This window comes from Rhinichthys klamathensis, unplaced genomic scaffold (assembly GCF_029890125.1).
Source record: "Rhinichthys klamathensis goyatoka isolate OS25496 unplaced genomic scaffold, OSU_Roscu_1.1 h1tg000487l_1, whole genome shotgun sequence".
Taxonomy (NCBI): domain Eukaryota; kingdom Metazoa; phylum Chordata; class Actinopteri; order Cypriniformes; family Leuciscidae; genus Rhinichthys; species Rhinichthys klamathensis.
Window position 1 is genome coordinate 1,296,124 of NW_026606974.1, and position 23,877 is coordinate 1,320,000.

Genomic DNA, 23,877 nt, shown 5'->3' on the forward strand with positions numbered 1-23,877 from the left:
ACTCATACATTTACATGCATCCACTTCCACACCATCCACAGCTGAGGAAGTGGACGGTGGGCTCCAACCCTTTCATTTGCAATTGAGATGACTGTGAACAGTTTTAACACATATCCGCGCACAAGAAGGTTTGCTTTGAGGATTGCTGCGTTCATTCATGCCCTCCAATAAAACTCGCTCCTGGCCTGTAGCCTAAAGCTGCGCCGTTTCCTTTTTGATTCTGATGTTGATAGGCTCGTTTACCGGCATTCTTCTTTCAATGCGGGGAGCCGGGCCATGGCCATTTTCATGGTCACACCACCTGCGGGTATCTTGAGGTGACAAACCAAACGAAACCCAGGGGGTATCGGGGGAAAATCAGTCTTTTAAACCGGTAGTTAGGCGTGGTGTGAAAATTCACCCTCACACAACCCAGCTCCCACTGCGCAAACTTGCTTCTGAATCGGAGAGGAATCCAAAAAGATCGAAAAACGTGTGCTGACGTAGCCCAAAATGTTCAATGACGTTATGCTCTTTTTTTTGGTGCGGATTTAAAACACAATTGGTAAAAAAACGTTGAAATCACGATTTGTATAATAAGCATATTTCATTAGTTGAATTACAATTCGCGATAGGCTACTTTTGTTTGATGTTTGAAATGCGCTTAAAGAGCAATGCCAATTTGGTTCTTAAATTTGGACTTAAATTAGGCCTATATCTTATCATAAGACAATGTATTAAAATAAGGATTTTTTTGTTTGTTTTAAGCATTGTTAAGTTTAAAAACAAAGTAATTGTGGCATAACTAAGAAAATAATTTTGATGTAACATGAAATCTATAAAACGAGGCTCAACTTAAAAACCTTTAGGCCAAACAACGAAAAAAAATAGGATGTTAAAATAATACATTAATATTAAAATATATAGGCTATTGCATATATGTTTGAAAATAATTGTTATTTTCTATTTTTATTTATTTATTTACTCGTGACATTTAAAAAAATAGCCTATAAGCGTTTGTTTCTTTCCATATGTGTTGGTATAGGCTATATGCATTTTAAAGATCCATTATTTGTAAGTGCATTTAATAGGCCTAATCAATTTAATATTTCAATACTTAAGAATAAATATTTAAATATTAAGGATAAAACTGTATTGAAAAAAAAAAAAAACGAATTAAAGTTGGTCATATAAAAGTAATTAATAATATGGCCAATAATACACTTTTCTTGCAGTAGCCAACACCTATCAGTACAGATGCTCTAATAGGATGTTTAGGATCCACATCTCATATGCGAATTGTTTAAACGGGTCAAAGCCCCCCACACCTGCCTGCCTGTCCTGAATCCCTGCGGTGACACTCTACTCCTATTGGTCTGACCCTCGGCGGACCAAAGACAGAATGCGTGTGGCCTCTCATAAATAGCCCTCATTTCTTTGAGTCCTGCAATCCGACCACAACCTTCACCAATCACGAGTCGCGTCCAGCACATTTGGGGTCTCCAACAATGACCCTTACCCAGGATTACGAAGAAGTGCCGTGTACCCCCGTCTCGTTTGAAGACGATGAAATAAACATCGTTGGAGGAGACCACAGTGATAGCGACCGAGAGTATTTCATCATGCCCTGCAGGGACCCCGATCACTCAGGGTCCGAGTCTTCAGGAGAGAGCGAGAGCAGCTTCTCCACCGCGTCCGCTCCAAAGCAAACCTCCTCCGTCAAGCCTCCGTATTCCTACATCGCCCTCATAACCATGGCCATCCTCCAGAGCCCGATGAAGAAACTCACCCTCAGCGGCATCTGCGACTTCATCAGCAACAAGTTTCCCTACTACAAGGAGAAGTTCCCAGCGTGGCAGAACTCCATCAGACACAACTTATCACTCAACGACTGCTTCATCAAGATCCCGCGAGAACCTGGGAACCCGGGGAAAGGGAACTACTGGTCCCTGGACCCTGCGTCTGAGGACATGTTTGACAACGGCAGCTTTCTGCGCAGAAGAAAAAGATTCAAGAGGAACCAACCCGAGTTCACCAAAGACAACCTGGTGCTCTACCACCACCCAACGTTAAGTTATCGAGCATATGGGCGACCTTACTGCGTTTCTGGGCCTGTGCCAGCCCAGGCTAATCCTATTGGATATTTGCCAGTGCCGGATGGCATCATGGTGCCCCCTCCATATTTCCAGTATCAGACTCTCAATATTAAGGTCCACGAAGCTCCAGAAATCCAGCAAAGGCCCGAGCCCAAGACCCAGAAGTGTTCGTTCAGCATTGACAGCATCATGGCTAAATCAACGGCGTTTCCTCACAAAAACTCTCCCCATCATCTCACACCTGACTACAGTTATGCTTTTCCCAGGCCAACATCATGTGTGACTCCAAGTTTGGTACCTGTGCCACCAAGGACCCCTCTGCTCAAGACTGTTCCTTTCACAGAAACTCTGCGGATGGTGTATCCTCACTGTTGAACTGTCTGGGGGAAAAGAACTCTTGTCATTTTAAATATGCTTGTAACATAAGATATTTCTGTCATTCCTCTTATATGATAGTTTTAATGTAAATAAATAAATGGTAATATATTTGCTAGTCCTGGAAAGTGGATGTATTAAATGCCTGTTTAAATAAACCATCATTGTCACATTTCAGTTTTGTGTTCTCATTATTCGTAGTTCTCCGGTTGCAATTATCTTGTCAAAGTTTTCAGAATTAAATGAAATAGCCAAATTGGGGGGGTGCGTAGGGCAATTTAGCCTATACTGCAATTCTTAAAGAGCTGCATGAATGAATGCGCGTTCAATACTCGTGTTACAGCGCGCATAATATTCCCCTCTGTCAATGCTTGCAAGACATTTTCTATCATGTTATGTCCACTAGATGGAGACTGAAGCTCGTGAAATCAGTCGCACTCAATGCATTGATTTCACAAGCATTCCCCAGTTGAGACGGATGTGCTTGATCGATTATTTCCATTGAAGTTTGGACACATTACTATTTTTAATGTTTTTGAAAGAAGTCCAGGCTATATGCTCAACAAACCTGAATTTATTTGTTCAAAAATACAGGGAAAAAAACAGTAATATTGGGAAATATTATCACAATTTAAAATAATGGTTTTGTATTTTAATATAGCCTACTTTGAAATATAATTTATTTCTGTGATGTACATCTGAATTTTCATCAGCTATTACTCACATGAGTGTCACATGATGACTCTTCAGAAATCATTCTAATGCTGATTTGGTTCTCATTTATCAATGTTGGAAACAGTTGTGCTGCTTGGGCCTAATATATTTTTGGAACCTGTAATAATTTCTCAGGATTCATTAATGAATAAAAACTTTTTGAAAACAGCATTTATTCAAAATAGAAATATTTTCTAACAGTATAAATCTTAACTATCACTTTTTATCAAATTTGCTGAATAAAAATATACATTTCTTTCAAAAAATTTAAGAAAAAAAATTGGCCTACTGACCCCAAACTTTTGAACGGTATAGTGTGTATTGTTACAAAATATTTCTATTTTAAATAAACACTGTTCTTTTTTTAACTTTTTACCGGTACTGTATATAGTTATAACTTTGTCTATTAGCCTAATGCATTTTCAGCACAAACAAACAGTTGTCACACTTTTCACTTCGTATATTTATCACGGTATGTTTATTTTGAATTTCTGCGTGAATAGGCTTTCGTGCCTTAACTATTATGAAACAAAATATGATAATGCAAAAGGTAGCCTACACAAAATATCAAACCATTGTTTTGGCCAACAACATAAAATGTAATTAAATATGAAACACACGTGACAACATGCCCCATCCTGACTTTTATGAAAAATATCCATGTATCCCCAGAACACATTTTAACAAACCTTTAAAATGCCTAAAGTTGACTGTTGTTTGAATGTATTTCAGTGTGGAGCTACGAAATATGATACAGAAGTTTATTCTTAAGTAGGCCGGAGTTCACAAAATTATTGTAATCTAAAAAAATTTTTTATTTTTTTTATTAGACGTTTGAAACTCATTGCTATAGAAAACATAACTGGACTTTTGACTCAAACATTTAGGCCTACTGAGAAACAGCTCTTGTCCCAACTAGCCCCGCTCTCCCATATCTGTTTTGGCATTGGAAACTTTGGTCAGTTTATTTCTCTCTCATTCCTTTCTGTCTTCGTGTTTAATGTTATTACATTTTATGAATGTTATGATGACATTCTGCATTTGATCCAGTGCGTCAGGTGAGAACTGCTGTCCATCTGAGCGCTTCTTGTGGCTCCATTGCGCCACGGACAGTAGAAGCGTCCGATTACACAGCAGCACACTGTCACTATCCCCCCACACATCATGGGCTATTTTTGGCCAGTGCGTTAGCTCATTATATAGAGTTTTCTTCTACCCTCCCTGCCTTTTGGCAAGCAAACGTGCGCGTGACAGTTCGGGAGAAGAGTGTCGGTGAGCGTAAGACCTTATCTTGGAATCTTTCTTTGCCCTTTCACCCATTTATTCTGTATTTTGTGCCACTATACCACGGTTTGTCCCGGTGCGATGAGAAGACAGCTGCTGTACACTAGTTTTCCAAAGAAGCGTCACGGGACGCGTCTCAAATAATCCACTCCGACTGAAGCGCACTGCTCGCTGCCTCCGTGAACGGCTTCTTGTTGACGATATTTAGAACATTGTTTCACACCTCATTACATTTTTACGGTCCCAAAGCGTTGCAGAAGATCATGGAGACTAACCCTATACCCATTTTGACTATCCAAACGACCCCCTTTGACGACCAGAGACCAGGGACAAATGGACTGCGAAAGAAGACAGCTGTTTTCGAAAGTAAAAAGAACTATCTTCAAAATTACATCCAAAGTGTGCTGTCCTCCATCGACTTGAGGGACCGTCAGGGATGCACTATGGTGGTGGGCAGCGATGGAAGATACTTCAGCCGGGCTGCAACTGAAGTCATCGTTCAAATGGCAGCTGCCAACGGGGTAAGTGATGGTGTTTATACTTTTTCAAAGTCAAATAAAAATCTCATGCATGTTTTTCTAGTTCACTATTTTAACATTTTACAATTATAATTATTTATTGTCTATGATAGATTTCTAGTCTTAGTCTAAAAAATGCATAATTTATTTATTATTTCCCACTAAACGTGATAGATTTTGTTGTAGGCCTATATTAAAAGTGCATTTATTCATTTTTAAATATAATTATATTAGTATATATAATAAAAATGCATTGTTTATTTATTTATGTTTTCTGATCTATATCATCAAAACGGTAACAACATCAGTTTATTGAAGCTTATTAATTTATTTGTTTATACATGTTATAGATGTTCTGTCTATATAATAAAAATGCAATGCATTGTTTTATTTATTATTTATTAGGTTGTCTGACTTGTATTGACTTATCCTCAAAAAGTAACATCAGTTAGATTAATTAAAGCCAATTAATTAATTTATTGATACATATTTTGTAGTCTATATAATAAAATGCATTGTTTGTTTGTTTGTTCATTTATTTCCTAATAAACTTTATAGATTTTGTAGTCTATCTAATAAAAAATTGTTATTTTTTCTGATCTATATCACCAAAAAGGTATCAGTTAGATTAATGAAAGGCCATTTATTTATTTATAGATTCTCTGATTTATATAATCAAAATTAATTTACTCTTTTTTTTTACCAATTGGTATAATTATTATTATCTTCGTTGTTATATTTGATTATTATCATTTCAAGTGTCTTTGAAAAATGTATCATGATTTGTTGTATGTCTGTTGGACATGTTAGTTTTATGATTCAGTATTACATGACTTTTGGTATCCCAAACTGAGATGCACGTCTTGTTGGAAAACCCTTAAAAGCAACTAAATGAGTATGAAAGAAAGTTCAGAATGAGTTAAATCTCTTTCCTGGCCTGGCCAAATGTATCCTGTCTTATCTGTTATGCCGTCCCTCATCTGCACACTCTTCCTGGAGAGCCGCTGTTTCCCTTGTTTTGACCTCATGTTCATGTCAACTACAGGGAAACCCAGAACATATGGCCACCAGCCAAGATGCTTCATCAACTTTGTCCATAAACCTTTATGGCATATTTTATTGTGCCTCTAATGAAGATGTAAAGTTTAGTTCAGTCGGAGCATAAAGCCTGAAGTCACTGTTTTGATGCTCTAAATACTGTTATTCCATTTATATTATACAATACAGCCACATAATTCCTCCCTCCTTTGGTCTCTTTCTTTGTATCAGTGACATTCTTCCATACAAACTTGGTAGCTCTCAGAGACATGATATACAGACACTGTGTATCCAAAAGCAGCACCTTATATGGATAAGCTGTTCAAAGAGTGCTGGGAATACAGTTCACACTCACTGAGCTTCAACTAAGAGATGCATGTAAAAGCAACGGGATAAGCAAAGCATCAGTGAGGTATTTCATTAGCATATTACACAAAAAAAGACTAGGGTCAGTGCACTTGCTCATCATTATAAATGCTTGAGTGAGAGATGCCAAATACCTCACTATTAATAGAAAGTGGCTGATCTTGTAAAGCTTAATGAGTCACAAAGTTGCTGAGATGTCTGGTCTGCTGTCTTGTGAGCTAGAAAGTCTGAAACAAGCAGTATCTGTCAATATTTAGAGCGCTTGACAAGTGAGGTTGCAATTTATGGAAGCTAGGATTGTATGTCAGGTCTGCTTTGAATGCTTAGGTATTGTTAGCCTGTATTTCAAGTAAAGAACCCTGTACACGTCTGTTTAGTTATGTCACTGAGTCAGCTCGTCAATCCCACAGGAATGAGCTATACCAGACAGATGTAGTTGTTGATCTGGTATGCAGTAGTAGCCATGACTGGCGCCTCGGAAGGGTGCAGGTTTAAAGCCCACCACATAATGTTATGATGACCCCTGGTGAAGGTCTGGAAGCAAAGAGGCTATTCAGGATCTAAAGTGCACATTTACATTTGTCATTTCAAAAACGAATGACTTTCGTTCTTTTGTGAAACACAAAAGAAGTTATTTTGAAAAATGTTTAAATGTTTTTGTTCTTACAATTAAAGTCAGTGGAGTCTAAAACAACATTGGACTTATATGTAAAATGTATGAAAAAAAGTTTTACATTTACTCATATTCATATTATCTTTCCTCAATTAACCTAAAATAATATTTACTTATTTTGTCATGTACGTTGTTTTTATAATCTACAGGGGGGAAAATGCAAAAAATTTACTTTTAGATGAACAACAGGTTGATATATAAGGATATATATTACTACTCCAAGATACTAATATGCACATTTTAGGGCCAGTATCTAAAGTATTTAACATTTTTACACTTGACTTCTGTAAACCCAAAAGGCAAAAAAAAAATGTTTATTGTTTTTTTCCTACAGTGAGAGTCCAAACCAACATTGGACTCCATTGACTTTCAATGCATGGAAAAAAACTGAGATAAATCAACCTTGACACCACTGAAACCAAAACTTCAATTTCAGATAGGACGTCTAGTCATTGGACAGAACGGGATCCTGTCCACCCCAGCAGTCTCCTGCATCATCAGGAAGATAAAAGCCAGTGGTGGGATCATTCTCACTGCAAGCCACAGTCCAGGAGGCCCAGGAGGAGACTTTGGGATCAAATTCAGTGTCGCTAATGGAGGTGAGAGCATTACAAAGCATATTGAAACACCCTGCATAAGAGCACCTTCAGAATGATAATGATACTTTCAATATGTAATATTATAATATCAGCCTCTAAGGAAATCGCTGTGCCAATAATGTCATGACATCAGCTTAACGTTACCTTTCTCTAAGCTGTCGTGAACAACTATTTACAGAAAACACGGTAAAATATATTCTATGGACATGTATTGTAATATCTATGGACCTAAATTTACCTAAAATATATACAGTAGCTTACCTTAAAGGTGCCCTAGAATGTTTTTTTTTTATTATTTTATAATGTTTCCTGGGTTACCCTTATAATGTTAGTATGTTTTTTAGATAAAAAATAATCATAATTTAGAAATAAATGGCATTTTTCCTAGCCTGCTTTTAGCCTCTGATTTGAACACTCTGTTTGAAGGGGCGTGTCTGCTGTGGGATTCAGTGTAACCGCGGCCACTGCTGTGATTGGCTGACATGCTTGCATATGAAATAGCAACGCATTACATGTGAAACTCTCTCCCGAATACTTTTACTACTGCTATTATACGTTTTTACTATAACAGCTATCGAGATTAACGAATCGTGAGATGTTTTTAAAGTATTTAGATCTATTCCCATCACATAAAATGTTGCCGTGATGAGCATTGAGCAGATGACAGTCTGTTGATCGCGAGAATGAAGATCTAATCATTGCAAAGCAGTTTCTGCACTCTCTCTGCTTTCACCAATGCAAACACGATGATGTAAATACAGTAAGAGCTTCGTTGTGCAGTAACGTGCGTCATTGATTTCATAACGTGTTTGGCAAGTGTCCAGATAAACTCGCGCTGTGTGGAAAGATTGTTCTTTGATCGCTTTCTGTATATAATTTGTTCACAAATTAAATACGATTATTTTCATCCTACTAAAAGAAACGATGTGAAGCTGATATTTTAGTCACTGGCTTGACTTACTGATGCATAAACAGTATTGAACGATTTTGAGAGAAAGATTACCTGTCTGAACTTGAACAATTACACATCAGAAAGTGTTGCTTGGTAGCTCGATCCGAGGCCAGCTCTGTATTGGCCCAAGTTGAGGAAACACTCGGTGAAATGTTTGGAAATTTCCAGAGAAAATAAAATTAACCCATTGTTTCTTCAGAGGCCCAGATGAAGGAACTAAAAAATACTTTTGTGTTCATGTGTACATCCACACTGAGCAACTGCCATGCTTCGGCTACGCAGTTCCACCTGGCATTGAGGGCTGGCATTATGCAAATATTTGGAGGCGTACATATTAATGATCCCGACTATTGCGTCACAGTCGGTATTGTGTGGAGAACCGACCGTTTTTCAGGGGTGTTTTTCATAAACTTGAATTAAATGAGAACGCGAAAACAGTCCAGTTTGAGATTCACTCTATGTCATGTCCATGCACTGAACTCTTGTTATTTGACTATACCAAGGTAAATTCAATTTTGAACTATAGGTCACCTTTAAATTTATTTTTGCTTTTACTTACACCATTATTATAATGAGATTTTTTTTTAATCATGCATATATGCATATTCCCGTTCAAAAGTTTTGGTCTATAAGATTTTTTAATGTTTTAAGTCTCTTATGCTCACCAAGGCTGCATTTAATCAAAAATACCAACACATTCTCATCCCAAGGCGTCATCTAACTGACACTTTTGACCATGCGTCAACATGCCGACGCACATGGTACCCCTTAAGCGTCAATATGAGACGCTCATCCTCGGGCGTCATCTAACTGACACTTTTGACCATGCGTCTAAATCCGACGCACATGGCACCCTTTAGCGTCAGTTAGATGACGCTTCCGTTATGGGTAGGTTTAGGTTTGGGGTAGGGTTAGGGTTAGACCACTAGGAGGCGCGTCTCATATTGACGCTTAAGGGGTACCATGTGCGTCGGCATGTTGACACATTGTCAAAAGCGTCAGTTAGATGACGCCTTGGGATGAGAATGGGCTGAAAATACCGTAAAAAGTGTAATATTGTAAAATATCTGTTTTATATTTGAATCTACACTGAACAAAATTATAAACGCAACATTTTTGTTTTTGCCCCCATTTTTCATGAGCTGAACTCGGAGATCTAAGACTTTTTCTATGTACACAAAAGGCCGATTTCTCTCAAATATTGTTCACAAATCTTTCTAAATCTTTGTTAGTTAGTGAGCACTTCTCCTTTGCCGAGATAATCCATCCACCTCACAGGTGTGGCATATCAAGATGCTGATTAGACAGCTTGATTATTGCACAGGTGTGCCTTAGGCTGGCCACAATAAAAGGCCACTCTAAAATGTGCTCTAAAATTTCGGGGGGTCCAAAAACCAGTCAGTATCTGGTGTGACCACCATTTGCCTCACGCAGTGCAACACATCTCCTTTTCATAGAGTTGATCAGGTTGTTGATTGCGGCCTGTGGAATGTTGGTCCACTCCTCCAGGACCTGGAACACGCTGTCATATATGCCTATCCAGAGCATCCCAAACATGCTCAATGGGTGACATGTCCGGTGAGTATGCTGGCCATGCAAGAACTGGGATGTTTTCAGCTTCCAGGAATTGTGTACAGATCCTTGCAACATGGGGCCGTGCATTATCATGCTGCAACATGAGGTGATGGTCGTGGATGAATGGCACAACAATGGGCCTCAGAATCTCATCACAGTATCGCGGCGTATTCAAAATGCCATCAATAAAATGCACCCGTGTTCATTGTCCATAACATACGCCTGCCCTTACCGTAACCCCACCGCCACCATGGGCCACTAAATCCACAACGTTAACATCAGCAAACCGCTCACCCACACGATGCCATAACACGCTGTCTGCCATCTGCCCTGTACAGTGAAAACTGGGATTCATCCGTGAAGAGAACACCTCTCCAAAGTGCCAGACGCCATCGAATGTGAGCATTTACCCACTCAAGTCGGTTACGACGACGAACTGCAGTCAGGTCGAGACCCCAATGAGGACGACGAGCATGCAGATGAGCTTCCCTGAGACGGTTTCTGACAGTTTGTGCAGAAAGTCTTTGGTTATGCAAACCAATTGTTGCAGCAGCTGTTCGGGTTGCTGGTCTCAGACGATCTTGGAGGTGAAGATGCTGGATGTGGAGGTCCTGGACTGGTGTGGTTACACGTGATCTGCGGTTGTGAGACCGGTTGGATGAACTGCCAAATTCTCTGAAACGCCTTTGGAGACGGCTTATGGTAGAGAAATGAACATTCAATTCACGGGCAACAGCTCTGGTGGACATTCCTGCAGTCAGCATGCCAATTGCACTCTCCCTCAAAACTTGCGACATCTGTGGCATTGTGCTGTGTGATAAAACTGCACATTTTAGAGTGGCCTTTTATTGTGGCCAGCCTAAGGCACACCTGTGCAATAATCATGCTGTCTAATCAGCATCTTGGTGGATGGATTATCTTGGCAAAGGAGAAGTGCTCACTAACACAGATTTAGACAGATTTGTGAACAATATTTGAGAGAATTAGGCCTTTTGTGTACATAGAAAAAGTCTTAGATCTTTGAGTTCAGCTCATGAAAAATGGGGGCAAAATCAAAAGTGTTGCATTTATAATTTTGTTCATTGTAGTTTAAAATGTAATTTATTCCTGTAATGGCAAAGCTGAATTTCAGAAGCCATTACGCCAGTCTTCAGTGTCTGATGATCCTTCAGAAATCATTCTATGCTGATTTGGTGCTCAAGAAACATTTCTTATTATTATCAATGTTGAAAACAGTTGTGCTGCTTAATATTTTTGTGGAAACTGATTTTTTTAGAGGATTATTTGATGAATCGAAAGTTCAAAAGAACAGCATTTATTTTAAATACAATATTTTTATAACAATGTGATGGTCATTCTGTATTTTTTCTTCTTCTTTTCTTTTTTTTTTTTTACAAAAACTTACTGACCACTAAACCTTTTAATGTAAGTGTATGTTAGCAGCATCATGATGTGTCAGTGTCCATCTCTCTGTGAAACTTGTGATGCATAATAGCCTATTTTCGTTTTGGTGGATTATCATGAGGAATATTCATGTGACGGCTTAAAGTAAACAATGTAATTTTTTGCAGTTTCTTCAGAGGATTTATTTTGCACCCTGGCAACACACATTAGATAGATAGATAGATAGATAGATAGATAGATAGATAGATAGATAGATAGATAGATAGATAGATAGATAGATAGATAGATAGATAGATAGATAGATAGATAGATAGATTCTCATTCAACTTGTTGTTATTTTTTAATATTTGAGATATTTTTTTTTTAATCTGCCACTGTTTCTTGTTCCCAGGGCCTTCCCCAGACACAGTGATGGAGAGGATCCATCAGGTCAGTCGCACACTAGAGGAATACGCCATCTGCCCTGACCTCCACATCGACCTGTCCCGCCTTGGCCGTCAAGACTTTGACTTGGAGAACAAGTTCAAGCCCTTCAGAGGTGAGTGGTATGAACTTATTCTAGTGTTTTCATTTACTTTTATCACAAACTTCAGGTTTACACTCATGTACTGAACATAAACATGTTCTTTCTCTGTTTTCCAGTTGAGATTGTGGATTCAGTCGAGATCTATCTAAACATGCTGCGGGGAATTTTTGACTTTGGTGGCATCAAGAGCTTGCTGACAGGTCAAAACCAGCTGAAGATACGAATAGATGCAATGAATGGAGGTAAACTCTTGTGGACAGTTGCAAATACCTATATGCAGATTTATATCTGTATGCACTGTAGAGTAAATCTTCATGTCGTCTGTTTCAGTTATGGGACCATATGTCAGAAAAATCCTATGTGATGAGCTCGGGGCTCCAGCTAATTCTGCTGTTAACTGTGTCCCTCTGGAGGACTTTGGAGGCCAACACCCAAACCCTAACCCTGCTTTCGCTGCGTCTCTGGTGGACTCTATGAAGGGGGGAGAGTTTGGCTTTGGGGCTGCTTTTGATGCAGATGGGGTGCTTATCTCTTATCATCTGACAATCATTTACAAATCACTTACAAATTACACAAACAGAAAAAATATGTAAAAACGTCATAAGAATAATAATCAAGAAAAGAGCAAAAGAATCAAGGCTGTTGAACAAAATAATTGCTGGATTATTTCCTGCATCTTTGTCAGGGTCTTGTTTTGATTGCAGTTCTTTACTAATATCTATCTGTTTTTTTTGTTTGTTTTTTAACCAAGATAATATTTATCTTGTTTATCTTTATTTATTTTATCTTCTTTTTTTTATTAATTTTTTTGTTGTTGTTGCTATCTCTATTTCTAAATATTGCAAACAAGTGAGAAACAGGGAATGCTGTTCATACTATTGAGAAAAATGCTTATACACTACTGTTCAAAAGATTCGGGTTGGTAAGAATGATTTAATGTTTTTGAAAGAAGTCTCTTATGCTCACCAAGGCTATTATCAATGTTGAAAAAAGGTGTACTGGTAATATTTTTGTCGAAACTAGTACTGTCAAATCAATTAATCGCAATTAAATCGCAATAAAAAAGTTTTTGTTTACATAATATATGTGTGTGTGTATATATATATATATATACACTCACCGGCCACTTTATTAGGTACCCCATGCTAGTAATGGGTTGGACCCCCTTTTGCCTTCAGAACTGCCTCAATTCTTCGTGGCATAGATTCAACAAGGTGCTGGAAGCATTCCTCAGGGAGTTTGGTCCATATTGACATGATGGCATCACACAGTTGCCGCAGATTTGTCGGCTGCACATCCATGATGCGAATCTCCCGTTCCACCACATCCCAAAGATGCTCTATTGGGTTGAGATCTGGTGACTGTGGAGGCCATTTTAGTACAGTGAACTCATTGTCATGTTCAAGAAACCAATTTGAAATGATTAGAGCTTTGTGACATGGTGGAAGTAGCCATCAGAGGATGGGTACATGGTGGCCATAAAGGGATGGACATGGTCAGAAACAATGCTCAGGTAGGCCGTGGCATTTAAACGATGCCCAATTGGCACTAAGGGGCCTAAAGTGTGCCAGGAAAACATCCCCCACACCATTACACCACCACCAGCAGCCTGCACAGTGGTAACAAGGCATGATGGTTCCATGTTCTCATTCTGTTTACGCCAAATTCTGACTCTAACATCTGAATGTCTCAACAGAAATCGAGACTCATCAGACCAGGCAACATTTTTCCAGTCTTCAACTGTTCAATTTTGGTGAGCTCTTGCAAATTGTAGCCTCTTTTTCCTATTTGTAGTGGAGATGAGTGGTACCCGGTGGAGTCTTCTGCTGTTGTAGCCCATCCGCCTCAAGGTTGTGCGTGTTGTGGCTTCACAAATGCTTTGCTGCATACCTCGGTTGTAACGAGTGGTTATTTCAGTCACTGTTGCCCTTCTATCAGCTCGAACCAGTCTGGCCATTCTCCTCTGACCTCTGGCATCAACAAGGCATTTCCGCCCACAGAACTGCCGCTCACTGGATGTTTTTTCTTTTTCGGACCATTCTCTGTAAACCCTAGAGATGGTTGTGCGTGAAAATCCCAGTAGATTAGCAGTTTCTGAAATACTCAGACCAGCCCTTCTGGCACCAACAATCATGCCACGTTCAAAGTCACTCAAATCAACTTTCTTCCCCATACTGATGCTCGGTTTGAACTGCAGGAGATTGTCTTGACCATGTCTACATGCCTAAATGCACTGAGTTGCCGCCATGTGATTGGCTGCTTAGAAATTAAGTGTTAACGAGCAGTTGGACAGGTGTACCTAATAAAGTGGCCGGTGAGTGTATGTGTGTGTGTGTGTGTATACACATTTGTTTAAAATATTATGTAAACTAAAACTTTTATGTTAGATGCGATTAATCGCGATTAATCGAATTTGGCAGCACTAGTCGAACCCATGATCGAACAGCATTTATTTGAAATATATATATTTTTATTAACAATGTACAAGTCTTTACTGGGAATTTTGATCATTTTAATGCACCCTTGCTCAATAAAATAATGAATTTCTTTTAAACAAATCTTACTGTCCCCAAACTTTTAAATGTATGTATTCTTCATCATTTTCAAATGATACAGCAGCTGGTTATTTACTACACCAGATCAGTGAACAAGAAATTAATATCAAGTAACCTATACATTTTAGATAAAAAAATAAGATGTTTCTTAGGACAGAGCTAACTGTTGTATAATGTTGGCTATGTTTGTCTTATGTACAGGATCGTTACATGATTATGGGTCAAGATGGGTTCTTTGTGAGCCCGTCAGATTCACTGGCAGTGATGGCAGCAAACCTCTCCTGCATCCCTTACTTCAGTCAGAGAGGAATCAGAGGTTTTGCCCGCAGTATGCCAACCAGCACAGCCATCGACAGGTAAGAAAACCTTGCTAATTTACAGATTGTGAAAAATAAACCTGTTTTTTTTATCAAAAAGCACATTCACAGAAATGTAGGTGTTAAATGATAGGACTCGGACTCCTGTAACATGCTCTCATATGATACTCCTGAAATGCCATTATTCACAGACATGCTGCAGACTAATGAAATTAAACAAGTCAACACCAAAGGTTGATAGGAATGTACTACTAAACCTTCAAAAATTCAGCGAAACTATTATGCAGAATCTTGAATATTAACGATGTACTTAAATATTAATTACAAACCGATTTGCTTGCACTTGTATTCAGTGAAACAAAGAAACTGGTTGGTTCTACTTAGTTTTAAAATCATTTCCACACGGCTTGCTTCCATTTCTTTTCTTGACTTTCACATTTGTTTGTCAAATTAAGAGACAGTGACATTATCCCTTAATATACTGCAGGAGTTCAGAGCTGTTTAAAGAAAAGCCAGTCAACACTCAAAATAATTGATAAGCTGATGATCAGGAAGGAAATCATCCATCAGGATCTTTCCACTATCTCAGTTACTCTTCTTGTGCAAGACACTAAATGGTAAAAGCATTAGTGATGGGGCCAGAGGTTACAGTGTGGAGACTCACTCCCTAAGAATAACAGTGTTAGCTCAACCCTCCGCTCCTGCAGACTAAAAATAATCATGCTAAAGACCTGTCTGCTTTGAGACAGGATCTTGTGCTATGAGAAATTAATAGCAATTTCATGCATTTAAATGAGATTGTTTAAATGTAAAGGCTTTTAATAAAAAGATTCCTATATTTGTAGCTTATTTTGTGGCTCTGTGGCGCTATCAAAACATTTCCCAGTCTGATGCAGCAACAGCTCCATCAATTGTGTCAGTTGGGGGCGGAGTTACCTGTTTTGCTGACCAATGGGGAACAGGGAGTGTTCAGAAAACCTGCCTGAATACAATTCTTAATTTTTTCAGTTCTGTTTGACATTTAACATACACACTTTAGCTTTCAAATGTGTTTTAAAAATAACAAAAAACTGACAAACCTAAACCGTCTTTACTGGTCCACTTCTCTTCTATGAATTCAATTAGCAACTTTCGGCAATAACGTGAACCTGATTGAAATGAAATTGCCTTATTAAATGGATAGTTCGCTCAAAAATTACAATTCTGTCATCATTTACTCACCCTCATGTTGTGACTCAAAAAAGAAATGTGTCAGCGTTTTTTTTATTTTCTTGTCCATACAATGGAATTCAATGGTAACCTTAATGGTTTATTACCAACATTCTTCAAAATATATTCTATTGTGTTTCACAGAAGAAAGAAAGACATGCAGGTTTGGAATGACATAAGGATGAGTAAATGATGGGTGAACTATCTCTGTAATGCTGGCAGTCAAATAGGAAGTGATGTTATTTAGTGCTACCCAATCAGTCATTAAAAACAGCCAGAAAGTGCTTATTGTGTCATAACACCAGAATTAAGTGTGATTTCCTCCCATCAATATTGTTTTTGTTCTGTGACTCATTATTCACTTCCTGGAGGCTTTGCAAGGTTGATTCAATGTTAGTAACACACTGTAAATGAGACTTTAACTACTGGTGTGGCTAAGATGAAGAAAGAGAGGTTGAGTCTACATTTGGCCTGAGATTGTAGCTTGTTATAAAGTAAGCCATATAGCTAAGCAGAGTGTCATATTTTCCATTCTGTAAATGATAGTTAAGTAAGAATGGGTGCTCCCAGCCTAGAGACAGTTCTATTCTCTCTTACATTGAAGTCACCCTCCAAATTTGAGCTGTTGCCTTCCAGGCTAAAGGTGCGGTCACTTCATGTTACATTCACTTCGATTTGATCGCATGTGAGCGTGGCAGCATGGAAACGGCAGGATTTATGTAATAGTTTTGTTTTTTGCTGCATACTAAAGTTCAAGTTTGGTGCACCCGGTCGCAGATAAGTGGTGGATAATTGATGGATGGATGGATGGATGATCTGCAAATTTGTATGGCAAAAACTTCTGACCAACAATGGAGTAGTCTTTGACTTTTTGGCTCAATAAAAATAATACACACAGTATACTTCAAAGCTGAGTTTTCGTCTTTATACCGACATCTAATTTTATGGATGTAGCATTGCGGAAAAAAATTATGTTTTCATTTGCGATGCCATTGTAGAAATGTGTCATGTACTTGATAAAAATCGTTTGAAAATTACAAACCAATCAGTAATGTTTTGCCATTTATGCCATCACCATATCATTCTACAGGAATGGTGTTGTAACAGTATACAAATGATTATAAATAATAAATATATAAATTTAGAAATTGAATTGTAAACTGAATGTAAATATCAAATTAAATAAATAAAATGCATATATTTGTATTATATTTGATTATAATTAATACATTTTAATTATTTTATTTTTATGTTGGAGCCAGTAAAAATGTTGGAAGGACAACTAAATGGCCTGATTGGCAAGCAGCAAAAATATGCAATGTTCAGTTGAGCCCTGTTTTATTAGGCAACTGATTTGACTGGAGTCTTCATCTCTTCATCATTAACAACTGTTAATAAGATAAACATACTTTTTAAATGTTCACACCATACATTTTAATTCTCAACACCACTAGGAAAGAGAGTCAGGTCAGAAAATGAACTGACTTTATTTAAAAGACATTTTTATATTGTGAATCAGATTTTATAGTGCTGGATCTGGTGATAGAGAATAACTGTATTCTCTTTTCATGAATCTGTATCATTCTGTCCAACTAATCTGAACTGTTGTTTCTGAGGCATGCATGTCCGCCTGGGGTGCGAGTTGTTGGAGCAAAGCGTCTCTGCTGCTGTAAACCTTTTTAGGCGACAAGTGAGCTCTAGGCTGTGGCTGTGTTTATACTATGGACCTCTCAGGAGTGTGTGTTTGTTAAGTGGCAGTGGAGATAATCTACTGGAGCATGTGTGTGCTGTAGGTCTGGTGTGTGATTGCAGCTCTTTATATGTGCACATATGACTGTGTTTAAGGATGGAAGGATGGAAAGGAAACATCTGCCGTGTTCCCTACACGTGGGAAGGGGAAGAGAGAATGTGTGCTATCAATGTGACCATGCACTGAGGATGAACTGCTGAAATATGGGGAAAAAAATTACACATGAGAAAATACAGTCGAATTGTAACTGCAGTCCAGTGTGTTTGCTGTAAGTAACCATATTTTAAACCCATTTAATGATATAAATACATCTGTATATAACATCCTGGGACTTTTCACTGTTTGTATCACTCCGCTTCCCTGTGTTTGCACATTCATACATGTCAGTCTGTGCATTAGTGGTGGGGATTTTAAGTGAATCTTTCTGCAGGCAATCGTTAAATTAGTAGGTGGTGAAAAGGGACTGTTTTTAAGAGTGAGTCGTTGAGTAATTCACTGAACTAATTTGTTCAACAGCTTTGATGCATTCAGGAACAAAATAAGCAACTCTCTTTATGAATGAATCATTGAATAATTCACTGAACCGATTTGTTCAACAACACTGATTTATTCCGGAGTGAAATAAGCGACTCTCTTTATAAGTCATTGAATTATTCACTTAACCGATTTGTTCAACAACAACAAAACACTAGTCAGGGTAGTAAAGTGACTTGTGAATTGTTTCAGGGGGGTTTCCCTTTTTGGCACAGTACATTTTTTTGCAATTCGATTTAGTAATACTAGTGATGGAAAAATTACATCATTTATATAAAATTATATGAAACTTTGAACTGTACTATGCATAAACAGTTCATGATTTGTATAAGCTTAAAAATGAAGCATTCTTTGAGTATTTGTTTTTTTTAACTCTTTTGGTCATTGTCGTATAAGGTGGTAAAGTCCTTAAACCATTTGTTTATATTGTAATAAAGCAATTTCAAGCATTATTGGTATTAGAAGTTTTACTTTCAAAAATATTTTAATATACCTTGGAGTAAGGAATGGAAATCATTTTAGTACAACTTAATTAAACTGCCTGTCAACTCATGCTAACATTATGCTAGTTGATAATTTAGTTGTATTGCCAGATTGAGGTTAGGAACAGCTGCCGATTTTAAAACTCAGCTGAGCATGTTATTTTCCCTTTTTTTCATTCTTTTATAGACAGAATTGGTAAAAATCCAGTCACACCCTCATGAACACATATGCATGCAACATATTTCCGATGCAAAGTTAGAGATAGCGCTGCTTGTGTTGGCCACAAATATGAGAATAAATCATCGAAAACAAGTCAACAGGTCAAAGATTCCGATTTGCTGTCCATGTGCCAGGCTTTCCATTCTACTCCATGTCCCTCGAGTCAATAATATTTGTTTTCCCATATTTAGTAATTCCACCCATGAGTAAACAGCTGCATCCTAGCTCTCCTCATTTACATCGGTTCCCTGTCATCTGTCCCTTCATCTGATGGGATCTCAGCAACTCATTACCCATAATGCTAGATTGCAGTGCCTGAAAATAGTTATGACTCTAGCCATTATCCAAGATCAACAAACAGAGAAGGAGACTTGTAATTGCGTTCCTCCTCGTGTTTTCGATCTATTTCATTTTCATAGTCATGAATGATTACAGCTCCCAAATAGAAAACTTGCTGTCTGTAGTATGACACTATTTATTCAAAGGTAGGCCTATATTTTCAGTTTCTGTGACGGCTCGCAGGAGTTTGACAGTATAAGCAAGTTAAACAGGTACACCGATGATTAAAGTGCTGTTTGCTCCTCCAGGCACATGGCTGAATCTCAAAATAAATGTCAGCCAAAATGTCAGCATGGTTTCGTTCTGCTTTTTGCCTTATAAAGACACTGAATTGAGCAGACGAAATATGCAGTTTGACTTTGATTAATGAATCACTCCAAAGGACAGATACTAAATGTTCTACCACCAGTGAATTTGTAGAAAGCTGAATGGCGATTACTTTGCTCATGAGTATATCAAATGATCATTACCTCGACATCCATCTTCTTTTAGTCTATCATTTACTTGTATTATTTAAAAATATATAATACTGTATTATTAGGTTTCCTGAAATATGATCCATGTGGTAATATGACAAAATGTACCTCTAAAAAAAATGACTTAATCTGGCAATCTTACATAAATTAGGTTACACCAACAAAAGAATAATCAAAAGTCAGGTCAAATACAAACTGTTCCCGAACAATGGCACATTTTCACTTTTTATAGTGTAAAGGCCCATTCACACAAACGACGATAACTATAAAGATATAGTTTAAAAAACATTCTAAATAAAAAGAAATAGCAGAGTCCGATAATTTAAAGAGGAATCTTATCATTGGAATCACTTTCAGAACAATTCTTTTCCAGCTGATGAATGATAGAAACATTGACAGAATCCAAATCAGAATCCATCTTGCTTTAAAGAGCTTGATCATTTAAAGTGGAAGATGACATAACTGAAGTGCACACTTATTATATTATTGTCCGCTGGTGTGGACGCTAATATATTTATCGTGATACTTATCTTTATAGTTGACGTTCTTGGTGTGTAAAGGCCTTTACATTCCAGTGCCATATAGCTATAGTAACTGCAACATTTTTAAGATACTTTGATAAAGAAATGATGCTGTTAGCCAGTTTGATACAGTCCTTCTTTCAGATTTGATCTTGTCCGAATAATCTCTGAGTAGGATTGCACTGGACTACTCATGCTTCCTGTTTGTTTGCAGGGTTGCTAAGGCTATGAAGGTGGCGCTTTATGAAACTCCCACAGGCTGGAGATTCTTTGGAAACCTGATGGATTCTGGGAGGTGTTCGTTCTGTGGAGAGGAGAGCTTTGGAACAGGTGGGTGCCATCAGAGTCCATGCACTTCTCTAAGAGGATATAAAAGCCCTTCTCCAGCTTTTAGAGTTGAAAACTCATCATGAATGTTTTGACATTATTTACTTCTTATGTTGTTCCAAACCCCTATAATGATATTTCCCTGTGAAACACAAAAGAAAGCATGTTTAAACAATCATTTTATGTTATTGACATTTTTGGAGGTAGCTTTTTGTCAGTAAATGCTTTCTGACATTTTGACCACATCCAAAATGTAGATCTTTATCAGCGTTGCGCTATAAAAGTAAGACAGGCTGGTGAATCATCTGAAACAGTGAGAAAGTGAGAGTGGTCTCTGCTGGCAAAAGCAAACTACTCCTCCTCTGCTTTTCTCACAAAAGCACACAGGGTGGGGGGCACAGAAGGAGGAGGTAAAGGAGTGGAAGAAAAAGGGATTTACTGGATTGTAATGGTTTTAGTTCTCTAGTCCTCTCATGTCATATAACACGTCACACAGTGCTTGAACAACCAGACGTGTTCCTGCTTAATAAAGGCGTTTCTTCAATGACAGGCACTTTTTTTTCATGTTTTTTCATGTTTGATTTTATTAAAAGTAACAAAAAACTAACAGCTAACTAATAGCAACTAACTTTTTACCCCTTTTTCTTATGTAAAGGTGACATTGAAACTGCATTTGGAAATGTTTTAACGTGCATTTATATTTGCTTATTTTTTTATTATCCAGATCTTTTTACAAAGCATCTACATGGTGTTCAAATGACTTATCTATAGATTATATTTTTTCCCCTTAACAATGCCCCCTTAAAATATGAAAAATTCCCATAATTTTTATTTTAAAACTATGATAATACAACCATTTTTGCTTCTTTTCAAATTGCTTTTATTTAGATTGTAGTTTTTTCAGAACCATATGTTCAGTATTCAAATGTGAAAATTTGTCATAAAAATATTTAAAAACTATTTAGATAAAAAAAAAAATCATCGTTTTTTTTTTTTTTTTTGTGGGTGCCAAGGAGATAGCGAAGAGCTTAAATATGAGATATGATGTGTAAAGAAAAAATAAGGTAAGATTACTGTTGGCCATTTAATACAAAGGTCCAAAATCATAATTTCCACCCCAGAATGTTATCAAACAATTTTTTGTAGAAATGACATTTGCTGGTTCAGAAAAATAGCAAACATTTCAGTGATATATACAGTATGTACTGTATATGCACAATTAAGGGATAGTTCACCCCAAACTTAAGTCATTTACTCACCCTCATATAATTTTAAACCCCTTGTTTTATTTTTCACAGTTTTTTAAATATTTTTTTTGGTTATTATTTAATTACCTCTTTAATTCCACTTGGCAAAACTGCCTATAGCTGTAGAAATTATGTGAATATGTGAAGGTGAGCCCTGTCTGCTATTGAATGGTTGTGTTTTGGTTGGCAGCTGAATGTGGAATAAGCAACTGGCGCTGAATGATGTTGCTGGGCAGACAGACGCTTGGCCCTGGGGGCGGCAGGGTCAATCTGTAAAGCCTCTGGGGTTTTACACCGTCACGAAGACCTTGAGTGAGACACGAGGCATTGTCTGTAGGTGTCAAAAAAGCAGCCCGCTCATTATTCACCATGTTCTGACTTTGCTGCGTGATTGTAGTGCTGTCATGGGTCACTTGTCAGTTGAATATTCACTAAACACTCTCTACTATCCTAGACATGCATCATCATGGTGAGGCAGATACTGTATCTGGTACAAATTGAGTGTGTTTATGGAATATTGGCATTAAGATAGTTTCCCTTCTGGCTGTGAACCAGGTCGTTTCTGCGTCATGCTTATTGTTTTGTGAGCTGAGGGAAAGTTAACAGATAATAGTCGGAAAAGCTGATAGATGTTGAAATCTGCTTTTTGAAATGAACTTTATTGTGTTTTATTGATTTGAAGGGTCAAAACTAATTATACAACAATGTTACATTAGCTTACAAGTGTCTTTGGCTGTTGATGTGATATGCGGTAGGCCTGAGCATTTTTTAGTACTTCAGCATTAGTCACGCACAGAGAACAGCTGTCGGATACACTTCTTCTGACATATGATTACATGAAATAAACCAGATCAAAGAAAAAAAGTCATAGAGAAGATGTCAAGCAGATGAAGAGTTGACCAGGGGAGTGAGGGCTTTCATTTTGTCATTATAATCTCTTGATTTAAATCAATCTCAGTGTAACCTCTCCGGTTCTACTCGCACCGTGACAAGCGGGATTCGAACCAGTGTTTGCAGCATGTGAGGCGGGTGCACTAACTGTCACATGTATGTTCTGTTTGGCTTTAGTTCTTGTCCCTGTGTTTTGGTTTGACCTAGGCTGTGTCGGAAATCACCCCCTATGCCCTTAAATAAGTCACTATTTGAGGGGACAGGCATTTGTAGTGGTGTCCGAAACCATAGTGGTTGTTATCGAGTGCACTCATACTCATTCAATCCCACAATGCACTGCAATTACGAATGTATAACTGACGTACACCCAACAGCTAGAAATCACCCATAATGCGTCGCGCCAAATGAATTCCTGCAGCAGAATCATCCATCCATTTTCCAAACCGCTGGTTCAAAGTGGATCCAGCATAATATCATAGGTATAAATTCCTTTTTAATTGATTATTAAATTGTTTAATTAAGGTTTATACATGCTAGTTTCCATAGTTGCCAGTTTGCTATGTTTCAAATGATTGTTCAACAGCAAGCACAAACTGTGCAAAAACGACAGCCCTTCTGGAGTTGTGCCGAATTCTGACCCCTGCCTGATTATAACCCCCTTATATTAGGAGTGGGGTTAGAATTAGGCAATTAGGTACTGACTTCAACTAGGGGGTACTAATTTGGCAGGGAGACGAAATTCAGCACAACACCGACGCACTCAGTGTCCGAATTCACTCACTCATTTTTATTCACTCCTTCAAGTGGACTTGGCCTATACTAGTGGACTAATGTGGGGAATAGTGAATGAGGGTATAGGGGGGTATTTAAAACACAGCTCTAGTTTTCTTTGATCTGTTTTCCTGTCACT

The 23,877-nt window shown here is 37.8% G+C and overlaps 2 protein-coding genes across 2 annotated transcripts in view; both read left to right on the top strand.

Moving 5' to 3' along the window:
* Positions 1 to 1,391: 1,391 nt before the first annotated feature.
* Positions 1,392 to 2,627, top strand: foxd5 (forkhead box D5). Its single transcript, XM_056237481.1, has one exon. It carries the CDS (start codon positions 1,488 to 1,490, stop codon positions 2,448 to 2,450), a length of 963 nt encoding a protein of 320 aa, XP_056093456.1. The 5' UTR covers positions 1,392 to 1,487; the 3' UTR covers positions 2,451 to 2,627.
* Positions 2,628 to 4,311: 1,684 nt separating this feature from the next.
* pgm5 (phosphoglucomutase 5) overlaps positions 4,312 to 23,877 on the top strand; it is a 27,496-nt gene continuing 7,930 nt past the window's right edge. The window contains exons 1-7 of the mRNA XM_056237477.1: positions 4,312 to 4,969; positions 7,480 to 7,642; positions 11,965 to 12,111; positions 12,216 to 12,341; positions 12,430 to 12,620; positions 14,856 to 15,010; positions 20,717 to 20,832. Coding sequence (XP_056093452.1) covers positions 4,712 to 4,969; positions 7,480 to 7,642; positions 11,965 to 12,111; positions 12,216 to 12,341; positions 12,430 to 12,620; positions 14,856 to 15,010; positions 20,717 to 20,832 — 1,156 coding nt within the window. The 5' untranslated portion in view covers positions 4,312 to 4,711. The remainder of the gene's footprint in view (positions 4,970 to 7,479; positions 7,643 to 11,964; positions 12,112 to 12,215; positions 12,342 to 12,429; positions 12,621 to 14,855; positions 15,011 to 20,716; positions 20,833 to 23,877) is intronic.

Bases quoted from the DNA above. Each gene is read 5' to 3' on its own strand.
- foxd5 (XM_056237481.1), top strand. From the start codon at position 1,488: ATGACCCTTACCCAGGATTACGAAGAAGTGCCGTGTACCCCCGTCTCG.